Source organism: Daphnia pulex, chromosome 5 (genome assembly GCF_021134715.1).
Source record: "Daphnia pulex isolate KAP4 chromosome 5, ASM2113471v1".
In the NCBI taxonomy this organism is placed as follows: domain Eukaryota; kingdom Metazoa; phylum Arthropoda; class Branchiopoda; order Diplostraca; family Daphniidae; genus Daphnia; species Daphnia pulex.
In genome coordinates, this window is record NC_060021.1 from 1,541,065 (window position 1) to 1,567,231 (window position 26,167).

General features: G+C 39.3%; 3 protein-coding genes across 11 annotated transcripts in view; 2 read left to right on the forward strand and 1 right to left on the reverse strand.

The window, feature by feature from the left end:
* The first annotated feature begins 516 nt into the window (after positions 1–516).
* Positions 517–2,514, forward strand: LOC124193397. Its single transcript, XM_046587180.1, has 4 exons — positions 517–1,330; positions 1,831–1,954; positions 2,028–2,222; positions 2,305–2,514. Exons 1-4 carry the CDS (start codon positions 614–616, stop codon positions 2,400–2,402), a joined length of 1,134 nt encoding a protein of 377 aa, XP_046443136.1. The 5' UTR covers positions 517–613; the 3' UTR covers positions 2,403–2,514.
* Positions 2,515–3,619: 1,105 nt separating this feature from the next.
* LOC124193396 (heterogeneous nuclear ribonucleoprotein L-like) lies at positions 3,620–8,769 on the reverse strand. 7 transcript variants are annotated; one of them, XM_046587173.1, is made up of 14 exons: positions 8,529–8,767; positions 8,344–8,465; positions 7,732–8,075; positions 7,286–7,353; positions 6,927–6,990; positions 6,483–6,568; positions 6,295–6,391; positions 5,634–5,703; positions 5,420–5,482; positions 4,996–5,348; positions 4,804–4,925; positions 4,460–4,722; positions 4,295–4,390; positions 3,620–4,230 (listed from the first exon to the last, which is right to left on the reverse strand). In XM_046587173.1, exons 3-14 carry the CDS (start codon positions 7,804–7,806, stop codon positions 4,157–4,159), a joined length of 1,431 nt encoding a protein of 476 aa, XP_046443129.1. In that variant the 5' UTR covers positions 7,807–8,075; positions 8,344–8,465; positions 8,529–8,767; the 3' UTR covers positions 3,620–4,156. The 7 variants fall into 7 exon arrangements, with proteins under 7 accessions (XP_046443129.1, XP_046443133.1, XP_046443130.1 ...); XM_046587177.1 differs by having other exon boundaries at positions 7,485–8,075; XM_046587174.1 differs by lacking the exon at positions 8,344–8,465 and having other exon boundaries at positions 8,743–8,769.
* A 1,434-nt stretch (positions 8,770–10,203) lies between these two features.
* LOC124193399 (cell wall protein DAN4-like) overlaps positions 10,204–26,167 on the forward strand; it is a 37,315-nt gene continuing 21,351 nt past the window's right edge. The window contains exons 1-5 of one of the 3 annotated variants that reach the window (XM_046587181.1): positions 10,205–10,372; positions 10,524–10,629; positions 10,870–11,400; positions 11,476–11,648; positions 11,752–11,902. In XM_046587181.1, the coding sequence (XP_046443137.1) occupies positions 10,337–10,372; positions 10,524–10,629; positions 10,870–11,400; positions 11,476–11,648; positions 11,752–11,892 (987 nt within the window). In that variant the 5' untranslated portion in view covers positions 10,205–10,336 and the 3' untranslated portion in view covers positions 11,893–11,902. Of the gene's footprint in view, positions 10,373–10,523; positions 10,630–10,869; positions 11,401–11,475; positions 11,649–11,751; positions 11,903–26,167 lie in introns of those variants that run through there. The other 2 variants (XM_046587182.1, XM_046587183.1) reach the window with 2 other exon arrangements.

The following is a 26,167-nucleotide window of genomic DNA, read 5'->3' on the forward strand; positions in this document are numbered from 1 at the left end:
CGCCGTGGGTTTGCGTTTCACGCTATCCAGTCATCACTCTCCTGGCCAGCCCCCCTGCTGGTCTATATAAGTATAACAAGAGAAGTTATACATATACGTGTCTCGGAGACGGGCCACAACACGCGAGACCCTACGAGACGGAAACTTGCATTTTATATATGAGCCCGGAAATCATTCTATAACTTTTTTTATAAATTTTATTTGTATTTTTGGGGGGGTTCGTTAGACGCATCACTATCGATTTGAGTTTGGTGTTGGGCCGGCATATATTATAAATGTATATACAGCTGTGTGCCCGTATATGGAATAGATTATATAAAACGGCCCCTTTATTTAGACAAGGTGGTCGGATTATACTTTTTTTTCTTGATTGTCAAATGATATAAGGGCCGTCTTGATGCCGGGCAGACTGCTGGCGGCTTTTGCGCAGCCGCCAAGGCCAGCAGCCACCAACCCTGGGGTTGACACTTGATATATACCTGTCCGGCATTGCGTTTACACCCGTCACAAGAGGGTGAACGTCCGGCTGGTCTGTGTTGTGTGTGTGCCCAGTCATCTGATTTCATTTCAAAAGTGTTTTTTGTGTCTGATGTGAGTGCCGGGCGAGCCAAAAATGGTCCGCAAGGACGAGCCGCTCAAAGTGACGGACTTGGAGACGGGCGATGATGCGACGTCGTCGACGACGTCCGCCAAAGAGACGGCCAAACCCAACAGCGTCTTCAACCGGCTGGCCTACGGCGACAGTAAAAAGTCCAACAAAAAAGATGAAGTGACTAATAAACCGGAGACGGGCAAAACGGGCAAATCAGTCACGGGCAAAACGAGTGGCAAAATTCCGGTGATTAAAAGTGGTGGCCAGCAGAGCAAATCGGCGGCCAGCAGCAACAACGAGCAGGTACAGACGGCCCCGCCGGGCGGTGCCAGCGTTTTCGATCGGCTAACGAGCGGCGATCGTCTTTACCGGACAACACAAACTGGTCGAAAACCGGCGGGCAGACGGGCAGACGCAACGGTCGCGTCCAGCAGTTCGACAGCAACGTCATCATCGAAAGTGAATAAGAATAAATTATTTGTCCCGACGGGCAATAACAGCAGCGAGGCGGGCGGTGGTGCCGGTCCGGCCATCTCAGACGAGACGGGCAATCACGTCATTATGCTGGGCTCGCCGGAACGCGAAGAGACGGACGAATTCAACGAGGAAGATCCCGTCATCGAAATTTCGCTGATTCAACCGCCGACGGCCAAGGTCCGTTCACCTCGGCCCGTCTTGAAGAAATCCGCCCGGCTCCTCCTGTCTCAACGTGAGCAACTCACCCGCCGGAAATCCTGGGTATACCAAAAAATGACTGGGCAAAAAATAAATTTAGGACAGCAACTTCATCAGCGATGGATTTTTGTGAGCTGGCCAGCTGACGTCACACATTTACATTGCAGCGGTGGTAAAAAAAGAAAGAAAAATCGATAATGGGCAACCGTACACAACATCAGCTGGCCGGCACCACCAGCACTTTCTAAAAATGGGCACAGAGAGTCATAAGAGGGTGGGGGGAATGGACTGGCCGGCCAAGGCTCTCTCAACATCTTGTAAGAGTCCCTTCAAGGTTATATTAAAAGAGCTGGAACAGCAGCAGCTTTTGGGCTTTCCCAAATGGGACGTGATGATGAAAAAACAACCAAATAAAATAAAATACAAGCGTCAGATGATTAAGCAATACATCGCCTCCAGCTAATTAAATATATCAAGTTTGCCCGACCATATTGGCTGGACCTTTTCTCTTTTTTTATTTTATTTCGTTTGGCTGATTGAAATATTTAATTTTCAAAATTAAGAGACTCGAGCGAATACCAGTTGCTCTGGTGGAAAGGACTTCGCTGGCCAGAGGAGCTCTGCCCGTCCTTCCCCAAGGTCTGGCGTGGATTTGCTTAATACTGAACGGACTTCTTCCTGGAACAGGTGAAATGATGATGACATTTTTTGAAAATCAATTCCGTGAAAGGTAATATCTTTGGCCGGCTGAATGAAAAAGGAACGATTCTCAGCGGGTTGCTGGGCTTGTGTCTGGGGGCTCCGAGGTTCTCGGCCCGGGTGACGACCGAGCACAGGTTGCTGGCCTTCATCATCAACTTGACGATTGGCATCTTCCAAGCTTTCACCGTCCTCTTTTGTTTAGTCGGCTGGTGCTGGGCACTCGGCTGGGGCATCATCCTCGTCAAAACGTCCGGTAAATCAAATATTTTTTTTAAAATAAATATATTTTTGGCTGAGGGCCGGCCGATTGATGTTGTGCTCATATTGGTGGGCAGGTCACTACAACAGGTGGAAGATTAACAATCTCGACAGTTCCAACGAGGACGGACTGCCTCACGTGCTGGTCACCAACAACCCCGATCCGAGATACTGATAAAAATAATATTTTTTATTTTTTGGCCCAGCAAAATATTTTTTAAAAATTGTTATTTATTCTCCTAAAAATAAACCAAAATGTTTTCCATCTGGAACCGGAATTTTTAGTTATTTGAATTTACCGCCATAAGTCCGTCGTCTGCTCGACTTGGCCCGGCATTTTCGAATGCCATCTATCGATTTTTCCAGCATCGATTACCTACAACTTGCGTGCCGGCCAAACTGTACTATATCTTGTCGATGGCCAACGGATCACCTCTTCTTTTTCCTGTCCGGTTTCGACACGGTCAATTTAAATTTAAATTCCGCCAATAAAAGACGGGCAGCCTTGAATTTTTCCTTCCCAACCCGAAAAGTTTGGCCGTCCCCAGGTCTAGCTAAGAAAAATCGAATCAAAAGTAGGTCGGGTTGATGCGCTGGCCCGTCTGCCTTGTTATTGTCACGCAGGTCTCTCCCAAAAGTCTCTACACACAATGTGCTGGACGGCCTCATTGGCCCGTTTGTAAAGAAAAAAAAACCCGCTGGAACACGCCACCCAAAAGTTTCAAAAAGCCTCAAAAACTTGTGAAATTGCTGGTCAACTGTTATCGAACTGGCTGGGGCGTAATGATAGAGCTGGACTGCGGCCATCCATTTGTGGGTTGAAAATTCTTTTTGATCCGACCGGGCCGGAGATAATTGGCAACCGATGGTGTCCGTCTGAGTCACCAGGATGATGAGTGGTGGTGGTGGTGTGCAGCCACCGGATCCGTCGGGCCTTTTCAACCTGCAAAAAACTATTTCTGTCCAAGCCGGGCCAAAAAAATAAAATAAAGAAAAAAATGGGAATAAATAAAAAGTTAAGACGGGCGTTGGTTCTTCTTTTGTCGTTTGTCTCTCATTCTATGCCCCCCGCGTGTGTTTTACGACCCTGTCAAAAGACATTCCTTGTGGGAGGGTGGCCGGCTAAAATACATAACAAACAGGAAAGAGAGCGGACCATCATTCACGGTAACAACTTCTGAAAAATGTCCAAGTGAAAGGTGGGCACACAAAAACGAGTAGTTAAGACTCGAGGCTTTTTTTTCCAGCCATCAACAAACAATCAGGAGGGGATACCAAAGTCTCAAAAAAATAAATAAAAAAAAATTGCCCGTCTTAGTCAATATTGATACTCCCCTTTTTAGCCAGCTGAGTAAATGGGCGTAGTTGCGAAAAATATTTTTTCGAAAGAAAAACACGAAAAAAAACACGCGTGTACTTAATTTTCTCGTTTTTCAACAGTCAACGTTTTTACCCAAAGTCTGTCAACAATTTCAGAAAAAAAAAATGAAAGAAATATTACACCGAGATATGGCATGCGAAAAAAAGGGGGAAATGTAACCCAAAAGAAAAAAACAAATTAAGAACACGAAAAAATGGGGGAGAAATTAGAAAAAAAAATTAAATCTGTGTGTTTGACTTGAATCATTCTGAATTTTTGGAGGTAGTGCTTCACTCTCTCTCTGCGCGACTCGTGTATGTGTTTTACATGTTATAACAAAATGCCTCGTCAATTGTGTTGTCTTCTTCTCCGTCTCTCTTGAAATGAACTTCAGCTGTGGGCTCCTATCAACATTCTTCCTAAATTTGTTTTTATCTCTCGAACAAAAGGAAAAAAAAAATTCAACTTTTTTTTTTCTGGTTAAGTTTTCTGAATCATCTGACGAAAAATCATTTTGGTCAAGCTCCTGGTTTGGTTTGATAAACTTGTGTGTACATGTGTGGTCATCATCACTGCGTCTGCTCGGCTTGGCCAGGCCGTGGGGTCGAAAAACACAATTTAGTCGTATAGGGCCATTTGACATCTAAAACGAACAAACCATTTCATTAAAATAGATTAAAAGAATATAATTTAAATTAATTACGTACTGGCGCCGGAAAGGGGAATGTGGTTGCAGATGACGAGGGCTTCGACGGCCTCCTGGAGCGTGCTAAACTCCAAATGGCCGGACGAACTTTTTTCACCTGTCAAAAAATAATTAAAAAACAAAATTAATAAAAACGAACAAGCAACGAATAAATTTATGATCGTACTCTTGTTCTGCAGGAGCCGGATATCGGCGGGGAAAGCCGTTCCGTTCTCTTCGAAAACTTTGCGCAGGTCCTCCTCGGTGAGGCCGGGCGGAGTGTTGTAGAAGTGGAGGACTTTGCAAGGCGGCTGCAGTCGATTTTTCGAGGCCATGTCAGAGTTGAGGAAGCGATTGTTCTTGCTGTTGACGAAACTCTTGAAGGAAGGCGTCCCGTCCGGCAGGTCGTACGGCATCGACACGTCCGCCAAAAAGGCCTGTTTGGAATAACTGCAAATAAACCCCCCAAAAAATAAATAAATAAACTCAAAGTCATCGATTAAATAAAGAAATAAATGGATGACTTCATACTTGACGTTCATTTTCGTGTTGAAGAAATCCAGGCCGTTGAGGTAAAAAATGGCCCGGTCGACCGAAGGGGCATCGCCCATCTGAACCATAGCCGAGCCTTCTTTGGTTTTGAGAAATTTTATCTACAAAATTTTGGTCAAAAATGAATCAAATTTGATATTTACAAAGAATCCATTTAAATTTAAAATTTACTTTAAAGACGTTTCCGTAGAGACAGAGGAGATTAAAGAGCCGGTCGGCGTTCATCTTCTCCATGTTGAGACCGTAGACCATGAGGACGGCGCCTTCTTGGGGGCCGTCAGTGGCGTCCACGACACCCCGCGAGCCCCGGCTCTGGACGGGCGGACCGCCGGGTTGACCGCCAAACCTCTGGCCGGGAGCTCTGCCGCCTCCAATGGACCGTGACGGCTCACCACCGAACCGCCCGCCAGCCCCGCCGGCACTTTCCTCGTAGTCGAACCTCGGCGTGGCGCCGTCACGCCCCTGCCGGACACCGAATCCGTTCTCGTGTCGTTCCGCCGTCCGTCCATACTCGGGTGATCCCCCTATTAACATTAATATCAATAATAAACGCCCCTGAATTTATTTGGATTTAAATGATTTAAAACATTCTTACGGAATCCCTGAGGTCCGCCAGCAGGTTCCGGTAATAACGGTGCTGGCCTCTGTCTTTGTGAATCTGCAACATCACGAATGTAATTAGAACGTTACTAAATAAATAAACATCATCATCGGGTGGCACCTTCCCACCCAAACCCAAATAAATAAATAAATCAAAATGACTGGGCAACCATTTTAGTGGGCGGACATTTTGAAAAAAAAAAAAATACCTGCTCCCGGTGTAGGTGTCGTGTAATCCCACGTCTCTGAATCGTTTTTGTGGACATTCAACCTGGTTGGCTAATTTCCAAAAATAGAAAAAAATTAATGAAACAGACAACAAAAAATATTAAAAATTCCAAAAATTAAATTTTTTTTTTCAAAAACATCCACGCCATCCGCTAAACGTGCGGCGGAGGTTTCGTGAACTGGGACTGAGAGACGGAAGCGACCAAGATAACGTGAGGGGGAGAGAAAAAAGAAAGAAGTTTAGACGACAGAGACGGATGTAAATGGGGTCAGGTATAAGCTAAAAATAGCCCGTCTCCATAGCATTTTCGTGATGCTCTCCCGCTCAATCCTCCCTCCACACCCATTGCACAGAGAGAGAGAGACGAAGAATGTCAACATTTCAATAAGGTGGCCCGGGTAGAAAATAATAAGAAGAAAAGTTTAAAAAAGGAAAAATAAACGCCAAAGAATTTTTCAGAGAGAGGGGAGAGGTAGAGACGATAATGCTTTGCTGGCTGCCGGCCAGCAAAGATGGAAAAAAATAGTCGACAGTGGATGAGTGACGACCTGATATCTAAGCGAATATCTTTCACAGGATCTAGCAGGAAGAACAAAAAAAAAAAAAAAAATAAATTTTAAAATGCAAGTGGAAATTCTAACCTTAGCGTATTCGATTTTCAAGGTGCAGCAGCCGGAATAAATGTCAGCTCCATCTAGACCTTCTTTGGCAGCCCTTGCCATATCCACATTGGCAAACGTGCAAATTCATTAGTCGAGTTAAGGACATTTTCCAAACTTAAAAAAAATTAAAAAATCTAAAAAAATTAATTCCGGATTGAAAAGGATATTCGACCATGGCTTGGACGCCGTGTTTCTTGAAGATGACGATGCGTAGGACTTCTCCAAAGGCCTGGGTGATGGTGTGCAGCACATCCTAGTAGAGAAAGAGAAAGACAAGACGGAAACAAAAAATATATAAGACAGTAGACGAAGGTTTTTCTTTCTAGTTTTGTTTTTAGATTGGCGTGTTTCGTCAAAAAAGAATAACATTTGTGTCGGCATGTTTCATGTCTGTCAACACACTGGCCCGTGTTATATATATAGTATGACTTATTTCTCTGCTCAACAGGTATATGATTTTTAAATTAGATTGAAGAAATTAGATTCTCTCTGGCAGAGATGGAATATAGTGGACAGTGTTTGGTTGGTGGGGAGTCTTTTTTGGCTATCGTTTTAACATTTGTGTTTGTTGTTTGGGTTTTTTGTTTTGTTACATGTGATGGTCAACTTACCACTGTGATTGGGTAGACCGGGTTCACGATGGTGAACAGCAAGATGTGGTTCTCGGGAAAGTCCCTATTGTATAGAACAAGTTGCAACACCGTAATCAAGTGTGACATGTCTGACGAAACAATCAAATGTTTTCTGCGTGTCCCCCACAAGAATGCCAAAGCTCATTCTTCCTGGCCGTTAATGCAATGATCCATGTTTTGCGAATAAAAGAAAGTGTCAATGTATACAGAGAGAGGAAAAATGCTTTCTGACGGTGGTGGTGGTAATGGTGCTGGTTGTGTCGATGGTTGTGGTGACAAGCTGAGTGGCTCAAAGTTATACATTACGACAGATATGGAAAACAGCAACTGGCTCTTACTTCTTTTTGAATCCTCCGTCCTCCTCCTTGAACTCCCAGCCACCTCCACGCTCTCCACCATACCAGTTCTGTGGCTCAACAAGAGAGAGAAAAGAAACAGAAACAAAAATTAGAAATATAAGCACATGAGCTGAATCCTTGTCAAAGCTCAGCACACATTAGACAAGAGAGAGACAGAAATGGGCAGCTGGATTGTTACATGGGGCAACATTTCTGGATGGACCGCACAGCTGCTAGTTGGACGTCAGTCGTGTGCTAATCCCGGCCTGTCATGCGAGGTTTCGCCGACTTGTCACAACTGATCGATTTCAAACTTTTTCGTGGTGGGCAGCAGCAGCAGCAGCAGAGCAGCAGCAGCAGCTTATCGAGCCCCAAACTTTCGTCTGTGTCGTCTATAGGAAGAAGGAGGGGGGCAGGCAGGCAATCAACCACACTCACAAACTTACACGCTGGGCATTATCCTGCTGCTGATCAGTCCTGGGTCTTTTGGGAGCCCGTCCGTTCGTCCCGTGAGCCGCCATATCACTTCACACCTCCTACCGAACTGAGAACAAGTTCCGGCGTGAAATTGTCTCTCTCTCTCTCTCGGGAGATTATTTTTATTTCTTTTTTTTTTCTTTTTTCTTTTCTAAAAACCAGAAGTCAAGTTGGGCCCTTCTGCTGCTGGCAGACGTCGGTAGGGGGGGAGTTTGTCACTACACCACCACCAACACACAGACACACAAAAATTACGATTTTCGGGGGGACGACCAATGGACGTTGGTTGGCCGACTCACTCCGTCAGCGCCATCTGTGAGTCAATAAAATAAGCTCTTATTAATTTAGTTTGACAACTCGCGCAAATATTCAGCAAATCGATGGCAATTTCTTGAGGAATTTCAACAATTTTTTAAATTAAGAAATTTTAAAAATTAGATTGAAATTCCCAAATTGATTTTTCGTGGAATGAAACACGTCTAGATTAATTTAATTTAATTAATTTGCAACAAAAATTAATCTGGTGCAAAATCAGAAAAAAAACAGTTGAATTTGAAATTAGATTTTGGCTAAATATCAACCGAAGGAAAAGTGGGAAAAAAAGTCGGTCGTGTAAATCCGGACGAGACAAATAACAGGAAGAAAAGAAACGACGTTATTCTTGGCCGCCACACACACACAAGGAAAGTATCTAATAGTAGCCCTACAAGAATAATAGCCAATAAAATCTCTCCGAGTCGTCCGTGGTGTTTTCTCGACAATTCACCTGGGCTTTCGAGTTTCTACACGACGACGTGGAAAAGACGAAATAAACTATAGACTTTTTCCCGGCCAGACATACACGATATTACAGCAGCTGCCTTCGTCGATCAAGAGTCTATTAATCGTTGGTTTCAAATAGATATATAATATTAAAAAAGCAGCGAGTACGCGCAACAAAGTTGGCCGTTAAAGAGTAACGGACAAGAGCTGGAACTGACCTGTTGTTTTCACAGCACGTCTGGATATGTGTAGATTTAAATAGAATCGTTTCGTTTGTAACGTTTGGTGGAGTATAACAAGATATACGAGATTCAGGTTCGTCGCTTTTTGATTTGCCCTTCCGTATATAGCTACTGGCTGATAGCCTGAGGGAATATTGACATTAGGGAATAAACTAGATGTAATGCTCAAGTCTTATTTCCCCAAAAATAAGTGAGTCATTTTATTCTTGTTCGAAATAAACACCAAAAAAGAGCAAATCGATACGTAACGTCCAATAATAGTCTGAATGATTTCGACAGCAACGCCCCGGTTGAGATCTCCACCCGAATAATCGAACAAATCAGAATGGTATAAGTCATTCACTGCTTATGTCATTTCGAATTAAACCACCCAAAACAGAAAAGTGTATATAGGTAACAACCGTTCCCGCGAAAATACTTCGTTCTTTTTTTTTAAATTCGACCTTTTAAATTATTTCGTGATTGAGATTTAATCAAAGATGAAGCGCTAAGAAATTTGAAAAAAAAAAAAAACTCAAAAACTTGTCGATAGGAATTTTGGAAAAGGAATTCGGTTGAGAAATAGACGATAATTAAGCGAGAAAAACCTGTTTGATCGCATTTGAATGTTACGGATGATGAAGGTTATAAAGCAATGCTGGAAAAGGGGCTAGCTGCAAACGTTGAAATATGTCCCTGCTGGTCATTGGCATCTGGCGGCTGCCAGGAAATAAGATTGTTTCGTTATCAAGGTTCGTGAGAGCTCTACAGCAGATCATGCGTGCCATTGTGTGAAAGAATTTTTGTGTTAAAGCGCTTATTAAAGAGAAAAGAGAACAACGTTCTGTTTAATGGGGGGAATAAAAAAGAGTATACACGTAACGACTATCTTGATGAAATCTTTTCAATTCCAATTCTTGGCAACAGGTCTGTGTCAATTGACATTAGCGTTTGCGAGTGCCTGCTGTAGTTAGTTGATCATAGGGAATTTTCAAATAAAATCTACAAACGAGTTTTTGGTCATTTTTAAAACAATTTCAACCTGTTTAAAATTACGCTGTAGTGTTTCCCTGATCTTATTATGTTTTACAACAGGTCGACGGTCTTATCTCTTATGAAACAAAATAATTTTGGTGGGCTTAACATGAATACAAAAAGAATTACGTAATTGAACTCAGTTAATTCTTTTTGTTTCCTCAACTTTTAATCTAAATTACGGGAGCAGCAATTTACTAGCAAGGTATACTAGAAGTAACGCAAGGTATACTAGAAGTAATGCATTAACATGAAAATTAATTAATTGAAAATTCAAATGGAATAAGAACCGATGAAATTTACTTTCGTCCGATGTCGATTTCCACCGCGATGGTCGACTATGCTGTGAGCGATAGCCCAGACATATTAACTATTGCCTTTGGCTATCAACCAGACTATATATATATAATGCCTAATGCATGAGATGAAATATTTACCATTCTTTTGAAATCGCCCCACCAGCATTGAGGCGCGTTGCACTTTGTGCGAGCGTGTTGTTGTCCAGTCACGCTTGTTCACTCGCAACGCATTCTTTTTTTAGACCGACACATTGGCCATGAAGAACCGCCTTTCCACCATCTGCGCACTGCAGGTATAATATTAATGACATATCGATTTTTTTAAAATTTAATCATTTCTGTTAATTATATTATTAGCCCATTTTTTATTGTCTAGATTTTTAAAAATTACATTTCTTTTTAAATCAACAAAATTTGGATCATTCATTTGTTGAATTTATGTAGGTCATGGCCGCCTATTTGCTTCCTCTGGCCAGCACTGCCAGGATCTCCAAAGCAACTTCTTCTTTCTCACCGTTCCAGTCATACTACAATGGAATTCCCAGCAACGGTTATTAGGCTGAGCCAAACAATTTCAAACAACTTTCAATCATTTAAATTTTCAGTAACAAAAAAATTAAATAATAATTTAAGAAACCAACTTGATAGAATTAATTTAACATTTTTTCCCCGTGTGGAATGACCCATTTCATGCACCTAAGAAAGAAATTCTTTTAGATTGAAATTGATTTTTTTTTCTTAGCTTTGAAGTTTCTATTAAATCTTTAATGATATACTATATTACCTTTAGATAATTCCTATTTGGTGAGTTATTTCTATACGACACCCGTGATCATTCATGCAGAATACCAGCAGCCATTAGGGCCGTTCTTTGGATATTTCCCAAATTTGTTGACGTCGCCGTGCAGCCCGTGTCCACTATGTCCCGCTGCTCCCGACTGTCCCTCAACGCCACCAACGTGCCCTGAAACAACCACTGCAAATCCAACAACTTCCACAACAACCACAGCAGAGACAACTACAACAACTCCTACAACTACTACCACAACCACCGCTGCTCCCGCCACATGCCCGACATGCCCCAGCTGCACGACATGTCCTGCAACTACTACCCCAACAACTTGCCCAACTACCACCACCACTACCACCGCTGCCCCTCCTACCTGTCCCACCTGTCCCACCTGCCTGACGTGTCCTGAAACTACTACCCCAACAACTTGTCCAACTACTACCACCGCTACCACCGCTGCTCCCCCTACCTGTCCCACCTGCGCCAGTTGCATAGCATGTCCTGTGCCACCCCCATCGCCAATCGTCACAGGTCTAAGACTCATCATTTTTTATTGCAATAAATTTTCAAATTTCTTATATAATAATCGATAATAATTGGGTACAGCTTGTGACAACGCATTGAATGCCTATGCGTCAGCTGCACCGAACGGGACCATCTCGGTAAATCTTCCCACCGCCAATACGAATTTTAATTGCCAGTACAGTTTTGTGGCTTATCCGCCGACGACTAGAATTGTAGTGAGATGCAGCAGTATCTCTGCCGGCGCCAGATTCAGGGTAATGAACAGCCTACATATAACAGAATAATTAACTAATCAAATTATTATTTATTCGCCAATAATTCAATCATTCTTTTTTTTCCCATTTTTGTGTGGGTTAGCTTTCTCCGGCAACTCCTCAAACCGCTGGAGTGCTAGGCGTCGACTACACTTCGATGGGGACCTACTTGATTATGACAGCAAATAACCTTTTAAGCAATGTAAATGGAATACAATTGAGCTGCACTTGGCAAGCCGTTTGAAAAATTTGAATATAGTACAAATCACGGAAATGTCTTCATCATATCATTGGAAAGTGAAAAATTTTTGCGAATAGAGTAGATTAGAGTAGATTTTTTTTAAATTGGACGTAAAACCAGTAGGGATCACAGTTTCATCGAACTGGCAACTTCGGACGTTAGCCAACTCTATAAATGATTATTTTTGCGTAATTTATTTATTTTTCGTATAATTAATTTAATAATAATAAGCGTTAATTAATCAATTAATTAATAGACGATTTGCTGTTTATTGATTTTTTAATTTCGTTTTCAAAATTAATTTTCATTCATAGTTTATATTGATTTTATTAGTAATAGAATCAGTTTTGACTGTTGACTCAATTATGTAAAGGATTTTAAAATATTAAAAATGAATTTTTAATTATTAAAGATGAAATGTTTAAAATTCATTAAAATAGAATAAACAAAAAAAAGTAATTAAAAAAACATTTAATTTGTTTTTTTTGGCGCAATTTTCAAAAAATTGCGAATTTTAATCACGAATTTAACATATAAAAAATTGCCTAATCTTGATGAATTAGGTATTTAAGGTTAGGGAATCACATAAAGCTTAAACTAAATCAATTTCTGGACACATTGATTGGTAATTTTACAGATAACGAACGAAAACCCCCAATTTTTACTATACCCTCGAGAGGCGAGGGAACTACTATACTAGCGAACCTGACGGGGAATCTTGGGACCCTTTACTGAATAGATGTTATTCCAATGAAAAAGTAGTAGACATGCCAAAAATTCGTGCGCAGTTTACGCCGATGCGCACCACAGCGGCCGATAGCAGAACTAAGATTGTTATTACGCTTGACACCCAATGTAGGCCCAATCCTTTGTCCGAGAACCGTTCTCGAACAAAGAATTGGGCCTACATAGGGTGTCAAGCGTAAAAAACAATCTCTACAATCACAGATGATCCATCCATTTTGCTTTCACCAAGAAGAAGTGGATCAACGCCACTGTTGTCAATTACCTTACTCTCGAGGAACCAATTACTCATAGAATCTGCAGGGGGTACACTCCTATATTCCACCGAGAAGAATTATGTCAAAATTTTCATTTTCACAGAGGTATCATTCTAATTGATTGGACAACTACACATACCTTCCCTTTCGATGCACATGCTTCTGTATTTTTGACGAAGATTCTCATCAACCATTGTCGCCCGTTATTCCTCGACAACGGGGTCAGCATGCATAACTTGCAAAACATTTTCCAGAACCACACCGTTTGTCTGGGTTTCAAAGTCCCATGAAAGTTTGCTTAAAACGAACAAAAGTGGTAATACGTCTAAAAATATCTAAAAGCTTTTTATTACGACTTTTATTCGGAAATGTAGTATGAAATCTTACCAGGTACTTTGGCGACGTAGTAAAACTACTTGGTTGACTTATTCCAATTACAATATTGTGTTACCAGGTTGGCAATGATAAACGATGAGTTCCGCCAACAAGAACAATCCGTAAACGGTTGTATCTGGAATTTCCTCAAACAATATGTTTCTATGGAGGTGTTTGCAACGGCTGCACTCATGAAATTCCCCATAAATTTAACTTTCTGTGGACTACCAGGAAAGTTGAAGCCATTAAATGGGGGTCATCCCAACAAAAATTGCAGGTTAACTGCAAACCGTTCTCTTCAAGTTTTCTCTCGTGTTCTTGTGTGTGAAAGTTGCAGTCCCACACATCTTCCGTGAAACCACCAGCTGCAGCCATCACCGGCTTGGCATTTCGTTAGATAATACTGCATATCGAGCTCTCTAAATATAATTTTAAGTAATTTAGAATTCAATTAGCATTTTGTTTTAATTGGGTCACTTCAACTAAATTTTATATCTATGGTGTGTCGTTTCGGCACACCAACACAGAAAAATTAGATTTTCAAACATCGTTAAGTAACCCCTAAGAATGGTATGTAGGTATGCCACTGCCGCAGGTCGATATCCATACATCGGCGAATTTTCGATATCAGTTTCATCGAATCACTTGCTTTGACAACAGTTTCTTCTGTTTCGAAGATCGACTTTATATGGATTTAAAAATGTGGCAATAGAAATACATGTATTTCTATTGCCACATGCCGCATGTCACATGCCACATGCCAAATAAATTCAGTTAATAACCTCATAAATCATTTAAAATTATGGCTGAAAGTTTTTATACGTTTCTCATTCCATGTTGGAATCATCTGCTGGTTAAAACGACGTTCTTGAAAATGCCTACTACATAGGAGAAAATCAACAGATCGAATGGAGTTTATTATGAATTAAGAGAAGAATAAATAATAGGAGCCACAAAAAACTCAGTAGTTGTTGCCAGGCCAGTTGGAATATGTAACATTTTAAACAACACATCCGCCAAAGGCCATGCAGAAAAATTTATTCGGATCATTTACAACTAGTTCATCTAATGCAGAGGACTGTAGTGGTATTGCAAATATATTTGCGGTTCTCAAATACTTTTTCCCTATTTAAAAATCTCCTCTTTTCGTTTTTGATGATGTTATAGATTAATGTTACAGATTTATCGTTGAGCATAACACAAGAGTTTTTAGTGTCGCACGATACGAACCAATTTTCAAGACTTAGTTTCCCATACTGTATAATTATTCCTTTCTGGGAAAGAAAGGTGGACGAAAGTAGACCCTTTACGTGAACGTTAGCAAGTATTGGGTGATTCTTTTTTGTTTTCTTAATGGAAAAGGGCAAGATTTTTTTAAATTCGTGATAGCGTCGAACAACCTGCTCAAGTGTTTTCCCGCAATGTTTTAGTAGATGTTTTAGTTTCTGTAAGAAATTTTCAAAGGGAAAAGCTGAGAAATTATCTGCACAACCAAATTTTAAAACATCTACCGGTAGATGAACTTAGTTGTGCACATCATAAACAACAAATTTTTTACCAAACAATGTAAGCCGATCAGTTCGTTTTGTAAAAACTCCGCCTCCCAAGTCGCAATGACAAGAATAAGGATAAGGAAAAAATTCAAATCTTTGCTTTGAAAAAAAGATGTGACAGTGCGCAGTCCGGAAACACGCACGAAAATTGGAAAATTGTTGCAAGTTGCATCCATCGGTGGGGGGTGAAAGAAGAAGACGCACGTGTTCCACACGGCATCCACGGAGTGTACTTACTTTTCTACGCTATTTCAATCCAAACTGAAAACGTAGCCGAAAACCATCGACGTCAATCGTAATAGATGTACCGGTACGTTATTGCACAATATCAAATAAGATCGAGTTGCCGTCTCTTTTACGCAAAAATTACTCTGGTTTGACGAATTGAACTAAAAATAAATGTCAGTTGCCTCCTACCTGAAATCCCGGGATTCCAGATGCTTCTCTCCAGATCACGAAGACGATGGGTTCAGCAAGAAAAAGGAAGGAAGGACGTCCTCGTGAATACACTCGCCTTCTCACGAATGTACACAAGAACATAAGGTTTAAAGAAATGTAAAAAAGGGAAATGAGAAGCCAGACTTCAATTCAATCTGCTGCAATCAGCTGTTCACCTATATAAAACAAAAACAAAAATTGGTCACTAATATACAGAAGAAGAAATCTAATTTTGAACACATTCATTCATAGGCAAAGATAGGTACACACAACAAGCAAAGTCTTCTTTTGGTAATACCCTGCCAGCATCAAAATCAACTACAGAGTCGCTACACTGACGAGAAGAAAGCCACATTACAAAAAGTCTGATGGAAAATGTCTACATGGAATGCATTAAGACTAGGAGGCATACTAGGCATACTAGGAGGTATTATTTATGAAAAGATACAAAAACGAAGGTCTAAAAAAATTTGGACAACTCTACTCTTCTTAATTGAAGCCCCCATTCCCCCACTATTTATCACAGATATAGTGAAAAAGATTTAAGATTTATTATCAATCTGTTTTCTATCGTTACAAAATCGAACCATTGAATTCCCTTTTTTCTGAAAACAGACAAGAAGCAACGGGATCGAACGGATCTCATTTGGCTTTGTGAATGGAAGCAAATTCTATAGGCATTTTCAATATCGTGACACAAGCCAGTCGTCGGTATTTTCCCCCTTTATTTTCCACAGTCAAATGTTCTGCTCTTCCACAAGAAAAAAAATGTGAGACAGGCAACACACGCCGATCAGTTCCAGTAGCGTGGAAATGACCGTTTTTAATTGGTGGTTGTAATAACGTTTTTCATCTTTGGCCACAAGGAAAGAAAAGAAAAAAGTGGTAGCCCCTTTCTTAAATTTTCGGTTGGTTAGTCGATTCTTTGGATGCAAATGAAGCTTCCTCATCAAAATGGCAAAGGCAAAAGCCCCAAAAAGCTGTCTGGTTGTTGATGGCACGAGCGGCAGTCTCTTCATCACGGTTGATGGCCGTCGTATATCTTCCTAGCACTAACAAATTTCCTAACAATTTCCATCTATCTATCTATTTATTTAAGCCTCATAATGTTTACTTTGATTCCACTCGACATCTCGTCTGATGGTGACCTTCTGATCCATAGTGGGTGAGTTGCCTGACCATTTTTCGTTTGGAAACATTGGCCAGTAATTGAACGTGAGTGGGAACAAAAGGGACTTACCAGTTATGGGCCAATCGTCGCTGGTTTGAGTGACGTCCGAAATTAGTATTTTCGTTTCTTTCCCAGAATTTATGACCAACAACTTCATTTTTTGACTAGTGGGGGGTTTATTTTACGTTCTCACTCGAGCTCTTCTCTCTGTGAGCTGTTCCGTTTTGATGGGCTAGACGCAATCGACTCGGGTTTTACGTTGGCGATAGCGATTGGACATTGGCAAGTTGGGCAAAGCAACACCTATAGCCGATGTGCCGTTTGCTAAACAAAACAACACAAAAAAATTGCAACACAAAAAAAACAAGAAATTTTCAAAGGAAAAAGCTGAGAAATTATCTAAACAACCAAATTTTAAAACATCCACCGGTAGATGAACTAAGTTGTGCACATTATAAACAAAAATTTTTTTACCAAACAATGTTATGGAGTCTCTTACAAATTTAATTAAGAGCTGATTGGCGTATTATTTAGCATATTGTTTACACAATATTGGATTTACCAGAAGCTTCATAGCAACGTGAAAATACAAGAAACGCTCTGATAAATTTGAGGGGAAAGAAAATCTTTGAATGCTACGGGAATTATGAACAACATGTGAAGTCTGAATTCAGTAGCCTAATAATACGCAAAGTCATTAATGGTTCTAGTTGTTCTTGCAAAATCATCCGGGATGAATTGTTTAATGTAAGAAAGGTATATAGAAATAGCGGTTGTGAATTCAGCTGAAAATTTATGTGATCCCTTTATCCAGTCTTTAATAATTTTTTTGGTGACCCCAAGGCAAGTTAAATGCATGTAAATCCAGGGGTATGTTTACAATCATATCAAGTCTGCAAAGTCTAAGATTTTTTCAATTATCGATATATTTTTTTTGTTGTTATCAAAATATTTTTTATATTCAACTGCACTACTATTTCGAAAATTAAAGTCCTCTCTAATCGGAGAAAATCAATCAGGATACACAATTCTACCACCCCTTTTATTTTGATTTTTTAAGTATTCCCCCCTAACGACACATTTGTGGCAGGCATAGTAACTGTTGTGGGGTACCACGCTGGTAAGAAAACTCCTAGCTGAAGCATCACAAACAAATCCTTTAGTTCCTACAAAAAAAGCTTTCCATTAAAATAAACCTCTTTAGTGCTAAGCTCAATAAGTTCATCTACGAACAATTTAAAGTAATCATTTATATCAGATGGTTTTTGACATCCGGAGTACAACCCATGCAATTATTATGTCAGCATTTTTAAAATTTGATATTCTCCCTATAATAGGCCAAAAAATTGACGAACTACTTTTGGTCAAGGGAATTCCGTCGATATTCCAGATCAATTCAAATATTTCGGGAAAATTGCTTAGCAGGAGGGATTTTGCAATGATGGAAATTGCAATACCGAAGTTGTAGTAACGGCCAGGTCTAATATCAGTAGTTTGAACTTTGGTGCGAAGAGAGCCAAGTAGTGTCCTGGCATCTAGCGGTAGAAATTTCAGTCCGGCTTCATGGTGTAATATTTTCAGCAGAGAACTGGCATGAGAAACAGGAACTCTGTTTTCAATAATCCACTCTGGTATGCTAGATTTCAAGTTTTCTTCTTGCTGATTGTCCAATGATTCTACTTCAATGCTTTCAATGAACTCATGTGTGTTTTGTAACAACATCATTAAATTTAAGGCATAACGTGCAAATCAGCAATCACACTCATAAATACATTCATGCTGCATTCAGATAACGGTTCTTGTTCTTCATTCTCATCATGTGATTTCTGCTGAGACTCCTCGCTTGATGTGTCGATTACATTGAAGTTGTTATCGCCATTAGCCGTATTATTATCAGGATATTTGAGGCATGAACTGCTGTCAACATTGCTATAATTTTCGAACAGATCTGCTGTAAATTTTTTTTTAATTTGTACTTTCGTCAGTTTATTATGAATATTATCTTTATCTAAGCTTACTGTTAATTGAAGATTCAACGACTGGCGAAGGCATATCATTATTTAATTCAGCAATTGGTACTGTGCCATTTATAATAGCAATACTTTCTTGTAAATTGATGAGACCGTCGTTGTTGTCCATTAACGAATCTCGAATATTTTGAATACGGTAGTACACTTGCCTTTCGTTGACTACCTTTTTTCTATAACGTTATTTTGAGTAATTATAAATAACAATGTGAATCTAGATAGGGAAAAAACTTTTAAGTATATTCATCATTACAATCACAAAATTACACAATGAAAAAATAGTAAAATTCCCTATTTACATTGGCGATATATGAGACGAAAACTGACAGTTCATATGCAACACAAAATATCGACTAACGATTAAAACTTCTATTGGCGTGTTAAAGCTGTTAGAGGTAAATAATGAAAAGGCGCGTCTTTGTTAATGGTTAAAAAATTTCTTTTATTCAAATTTCTATATATTATATTTTTTAGTCGATGTTAAAATCATGAGATTTTGATGCAAAAGGATATTTATATAACGAAAATGGGAACACATCCATCAAAGATTAATAAAGGTCATGTTATGGCTATCTATGCTTGGACCTGACTTAGGCGACAAGAACACATCCATAACGGATTAATTAAGGCCATCTTAAGGCTATCCATTCTGGACCAAACTTAGATTATAGGTGAAAATATCCGAATAATAAATGCCATCTTTATGGCTGTCTTTTCTGTACCTAACTTAGACATCCTTAATGAATGAATATAGGTCATCTTTTGGCTGTCTTTTTTGTACCCAACTTCGACGAGAGAAACACATCCGTAATGGATAAAAAAGGGCCATCTTTTGGCTGTCTTTTCTGTACCTAGCTTAGACAAGCGGGACACATCCGTAATGGATAAAAAAGGGCCATCTTTTGGCTATCTTTTTTGTAACCAACTTAGACAAGCGGGACACATCCAAAAGATAGAATTATAGGTTCTAAACTGCATGGACGGGGTTTGGACGTATCTACGTCCGATGGATGAAAACTGGACGGGCTTTGCTAGCAGGGACAAAGAGTCTTTGGGGATTCCACGCGAAAAGAGTCCTTCGATGAATTGCTACTGTGAATATGAGAGTGAGTGTGAGAAAAACGAAAAAATTTGTAGTAACAACATTACAGTTTTATACAAAAAGAGTACTTCATGTTCAAGATATTTGGACATGTGATAACGATTGAAAATGTAATGAAATCTTACTAGGTACTTTGGTGACGTAGTAAAGCTACTTGATTGACTCATTCCAATTACGATGTTATCACCAGGATAGTAATAATATATAAATAATGAATTCCGCCAACAAGTACAATCCGTAGACGGTTGTATCTGAAGTTATATCAAACATTGTTTCTACGGAGGAGTTTACAGTGACACCTTTATTCATGAAAATCACCATAAATTAAATATTCTGTGGACTACCAGGAAAGTTGAAGCCATTAAATGGGTCAGGATTTTGTAATGTAACAACAGTTATTAAATGTTACACGACTTTATTAAATAAGTTGAACTTACTCTTGACATTGTTCAATCGAGGTTCTCAGGTTAAAAAAATATCATCCCATGATACTGGTTCCTTGCCACCAGATAATCTTGTACACAGGAAAACTAGGGTTGATGGTTTCCTAAGTGTCTCTTGCCTCAAGGAAGAAATTCTGCAGATGGTGGAATGACTGTTTTCAAGGTAGTACCTATACAATTAGGACGTCTATAGTGCCGATACTATCACCAAAATGAATTCTCGAAACGTACATTTCGCAATGGAACAATATGGACCATTAACTACTGGCAGTTTTTTTATTTGTGACAGGAACTTCGGACTTTTTTAGAATATTTCCACGAATATTTCCATAATACCATGGATTGGGCTTACTTGCCTAAAAAAAGTCATTTAGATTAATTTAACAAAAAAATCATTTCGAAATTAAATACCACTTTAGATTTCCAACTACTTTTCGTAACGGAAATTTCTCTCTATTTACAGAGAACGCTGGATTAATCAACGCATGATGGATCCACATTCACAGCCAATCTTCATTAAAAGTTTCTCCATTTATGTTGCAATTTTTAATTTGCTTAAATAAGGCAACGTTTTGTAGTAGCGACGGATCACATTCTGATCACACAGTACTTTTACTGCGTGTTGATGTTGTGGGCTCAACAAGAGAATTTTCAATTTTTGCACATGTAATCAATCCTACAAATAAAAGGTGAATGTCATTAATAATTTCAACTACAAACATGTAATCGGGTGCTACATTTTCAACTTATATCGCATTCTGCTTCAATTTTCTTTCATCAATGCTGTTCCAAAATTTCTCAAATCTCTTTGAATCAGCTTGTTTATAATTCGGTTTATACTTTTTACGGTCATTTTTCTCATTTACACTACGCAGTAATGGCATACTGATTAAGGAATTCATTGGATATCAAAAAAAATTTCTTTGTGAAATTAGTTGTAGAACGTCCAAAGTCAGTTTATGAGCGAACTGATAAGGAAGTTTGTTGCGATAATTCATCACCAGTTCAAATGCCCCCCCCCCAACTTCCCGGAGGAACCCGACTGTCCATGGTTTTTTTTCCATCACCAACTTTTATTGCATATCATTGGTTTTCTGATTCTCCTTGGATCATGCAATTTTGGATCAGGATTTTTGGAATGATGATCGCGATTACGTTTCGCATTAAAGATTGTGTTGCATCCGGCGACTGCGCACTAGAATTTTGCACCCTCATGAATTGATCGTTGATTTTAATTAAGCCTACATCTATTAGAGTAATGATGATGGGCATTTGTCACACTCTTGAAACAAATTTCTTCCTTGTTTCCCTTCTCCAAAAATACTTCTTCTTCCGAATTCCGCTCCATGACAAGTTTTTCTAGCCTGCCCACTTGGATGCATTCTAGTAGCGGCAACCTTGACACAAAGGCTTCTTTGGGAACTTTTCGTCGCTTGTCGTTATTTGATATCGTGATATCGCAATCGTTGGAGGCTTCGCACGTTGTCATTGTATTCTGTAATGAAATTATAGAACCTGTGATGATACACAATAACAAATTATAAGACTTGTAGAAGTGTTGTATTTGCCGAGAGATGTTGAGGGATACAGCTGCCGGAGACGACTCTGCCGGGAATATGCAGGCGTCGGGCTTTTATACTCGGGAAAGACAAAGAGAAACTCAGGGAAACATATTGCAATACAAACAAAAGTTATAGTCCAAAAAAGAATAACGAAGGAGGGATGTTCGGTCCACTGGTTCGTTACGGCCAACGCCAACGAGGTGTTGGGGAACATTCACCAGCTTTCCTAGTGGAAGCGTGAAGAAGAGTCAAGCAACCTCGCGGTTGCTTAGATTTGGAAAGCACATATGGGAGATGGGGCGAGTCAGTACAAAACTATGAATATTGTAAGCAATGAATTTCGGCCTGTAAAGTTTCACTGCATCTTTTACAAATGTGTGTTTCTGCATATAGAGCATACTTAATACAGTATTAATCATTCACCAAAATTTTCATCGCGACAAGGAAAAGCATAATTTGTTGTACAGCTATGGGTCTAAGACTTTAAAAATGACAAGGGCAACATAATTCATATGGAGTCTATATTCGGTTGCTTTCATGGGGTAGGTCGTTAAGCGTTCTTGTTTTTTTTTGGAAATCACAAGCAATAGCAATTAAGTTTGCTAACAAATGATCTACCACTTCTTTAGAAAGTTCAGTCCGTTCAGATCCTCCCTTTACCCATGCTGACATTATTTTTTTCATTGTACCCAGGCAAGTCAGGTGCATATAGTTTAATGGTACATTTTTGACATTATCAGGCAAAATTTGTTTTAAAGAAGACCTTTCTTTGTTACTGTCATGATGGTTTTTGTACACCCTTTTTTTAAATGAATCATCAGTACGCAATGGTGCGGAAGTTACGGGGTTATGTAACTCTCCCCCGCAAGCAACGTGCCGGTGCATCACATACCAAACCCACAATAGAGATTCTAATTTTCTTTCCTTCTACGCAAATCCCATCGGAAATCATGTCTTCAGCTTCACGAATTAGATTAATAAGATAAATATTCACATTGTCAGGTTTCCTGTACCCGCGATAAATCCCAATTCCGAATAGAAATCCGCCATCTTCACCACATGTTCTGGCCAAAATAGGCCAAAACTGACTTCCACGGATTTTTTCTACTGGAAGGCCATCCACGCTAATGACAATTTTGATAACATCCGGGAGATGAGCAACATCAGTTTTAAGCAAAGTGGCAGAATTATCCCATTAGCCAATCCAAGGTAAACATACTGAACAGGTGGAACATCACGAAAGATAAGTTTACCACGGGGCAATTGGGTTACATGTGAAACACGTGCAAAGATATAAATGAGGCAGAAATTCTATGTTTTATATTGTGTATTTCAAATGTTTGTTTCATCAAAAATATATTTTTTATTTATTCATAGGATGGGACATTCTTGGTTGTTGATTTGGAAACCAGCACAGGAGTTGGAGTAGTCATCGTGCCAGATTTCTGGTTTTCTTCCAACTCTTGTCGCTATCCACCACTAAGTAGAAAAGGCACTCGTGCAATTACATCCAGAGAAAAACAAGAAGATGATTGGTTAAACTACCCTGCAATTTGCAGAGGGACATTTGGTTTGTGCATTGCGCTGCAGATTTATTGATATTTCACAACATTTTAAATGTGCTCTTTTGCATTACAGGTTTATATAAGGAAGCAAGAATAAGGAAGCTTGCAGTAGCAGAGATTGTGTCGGACATTAACATTCCATCATTGAAGTGGTCAATCTTGGAAGAGGAAAACGCACAAGAGGCCCAGAGTTACGTATTCACCAGGAAATTCAAGTACAGATGAGGAGGCAACAACTCTGTCCACTCCCCTAGTACCACAAAATCTTTTAGTACGCCAGTCACCAAGTAAGTTTGAAAGTTATGCTATCACTATTATTCAAACACATTTTAATAATTACAATTATTTTGAAAAGCTTTTGATCACAAAATATTCTTCCTAGTGGATCGTTTGTCTCGAACAACAATATTGCAAACAATTCATCAACTGAATCTGGGCCGACCGTTTGGTTATGGCAACACAGGATCTCTAACTTCTCATGGCCATATCGGTTCATCTGTCAATACCTTGTATGAATATGGTCCGTCTGTTCAGTATGCTCACCCGGGATCATCGAATGGTTTTAGCCAGATTAGTCCATCTGAGAATAAGTCGGCTGAACATGGGTTGACTGTTGCGTATTGCGAACCAGGATCGTTAACTTCTTATAGGAATTTTTGTGAATCAAGGAATCTGTCGACCGAAAATAGTGCGTCGCTTAGACATTGATACACTGGATCGTCAGTTTCTTTTGGTTATCTTTTTTTCTCCGCCTGTGAATTCACCAACTGACATGTTATGTCTGTGGACCATGATGAGTTGCAATACGGTAATCTTGGATCCTTAACGTCATTTGCCCATCCTGGATTGTCACCTTCCATTGCCCGACCACAGTCGTCAGCTTCCACTGACCGTTCTAGATCGTCATTTTTCATGGAACGTCTTGGATCGCCAGATTCCATTGTCCATCCTGGATCGTCAGTTTCCGTAGGCACACCAGAGTCATGCGGTTCTATTGACCGTCTGGTTCGTCAGGATCAATCGCTCGACCTGGATCGTCAATATCCCAAATAGACTCTTGCTTCAGCGGAGAACATTGACCATGGTATAGGATTGCATGGTACGCGTAGATGAGAGGTGCAAATGGACCGAAAACTGGAATCTTCAAAATCGGCAACTCTGGCCGGGTGCGTAACTAGAGGGCCCATTTTAACATGGGGCCTTATGGGACTAACTATTTTGAAGCCCTGCATTTCTGTGTTAATTTTTTTTCAACTTGTAACATTTTTTTTTGTGTGTAGAATAAATTTTTTTACAAAGTTCATTTATTTTATTTTAAATAAAAAATGTCTATATAATAAAAAAAAAATAAAAATGGTCCAAGAATTTCTGACACTCTTGGACTTTCCACTTCTGTAAGACTGTTCCACATTGTATATTAAAAGTGGAATTTGTTCTTTGTAAGTGATTGCCATGGTGTTTGTTTTCTGCTCTGTTTACTCATGTATGGCTTGTCAAAGTTTGTAATGCTGTACGTTATTGTTTAGCTAACAAAACTATAATTAGCTACCGTTTCAAGCCAATGTAATTTAGATTGTGCCGTTTTATGCACCATGCCTGCAAAATGTTGTGTCCCTAATTGCAAAACTGGATATAGCAGTACCTACAAAGAAAATGCAGATGCAGCCAAGGAATGTCTTATCCTTTTTTCTACTTCAAATAAAGAGTTGCTTGCTAAGTGGTCTAAAGCAGTTCCTCGTGAAGATTACGTTTTCACAAAGCATTCTAAGGTGTGTATTAAACATTTTGAAGATACTGATGTTCTGAAAGGATATACACACTATGTTCATGGCAAGCCAATCTTTACACCATACAAAAGATTTCGACTAAAACCTGATGCTGTTCCCTGCATTTTCCCAAGTAAGAAAGACAATTACTTTTATATAGCTTACTGTTATTTCATCAAGGATATGTTGTTAGACTGCCCTGTTTATCTGTCCAAGAATGTAAGAAAAAGGAAATCTCCAACAGAACGATGTGATGTACCACAGAAAGTTAAACAGCCAAGACTGGATAAAATTTCAGTACCAATATCTCTTAGTGATTCGTTAAATTAAATGAGGATGAAGTTCAAGAAAATACTGAAATAACCAAAACCACAAATCAAGAAAGCACTACTGACTGGGGAATGGAATTGAAAAAGATTAATCTCCCACAGATGCTGATGTACCAGGATATGAGAGAACAGTTATTTTCTTTTTTTAAAAACAGATAATGTTGAAATGGAAAATCAATGTAGTAAAAGGAATAACACTTAACAAAAACGCTCTTACCTACTGCATCAATGGAGAAAGTTGTACGCCAAAAGATTTACCCAACAGTGTCCTAACAGTTACAGAATTGGAACAAGTAATTGAAACACTTGAAAACGCCAAGATGTGCAAAGGTGTTTGAATTGCGGATAATTTTTAAAATTCCTCGCAAAATTTTCGCGTCAGATACATGCTATAATGAAGAGAAAAGCAGAAACATTTGGAAGTCTTACAAGTGCGAAAACCTCCTCAATTATACAATACAAGATAATTCAAAATCAGTGGAAAGATTCTGCTACTGTGTGAAGTTAAAGGCTTATGTGTCAAAATTGCTGTGGAAAGAAAAAAATCAAAGCATTGGGAAAATGGCACAATGCAGAAGGGTTATCAGAAATTCAAAAAAAATAATTGCACGCAAACTAAAAAAATTACAGGTCAGTGTAAATGGAATAAGTGAAACAGGTTATTTAAAGTTGAATATAAAAATATTTATTTTAATATTTGCTTTTTGTTATTTAGGGACTGAAATCTGAGATTACTTCCCTTCAAAAATCAGCAAAGGTAAAATCGAAAAAGGCTTTTGAGGAATACTTATCAAAATTGGACGAAAAACGGTAACTATGCTTCCTTTTTAAATCGCAAACTGTTTCCAAACTTCAAACTGGTTTCTCGTTATAAGTGTTTCAATTTTTACAAAATGACATTTATGTTTTGTGATGAGTATGAAGAGAGGACTTTTCTTATGATGAC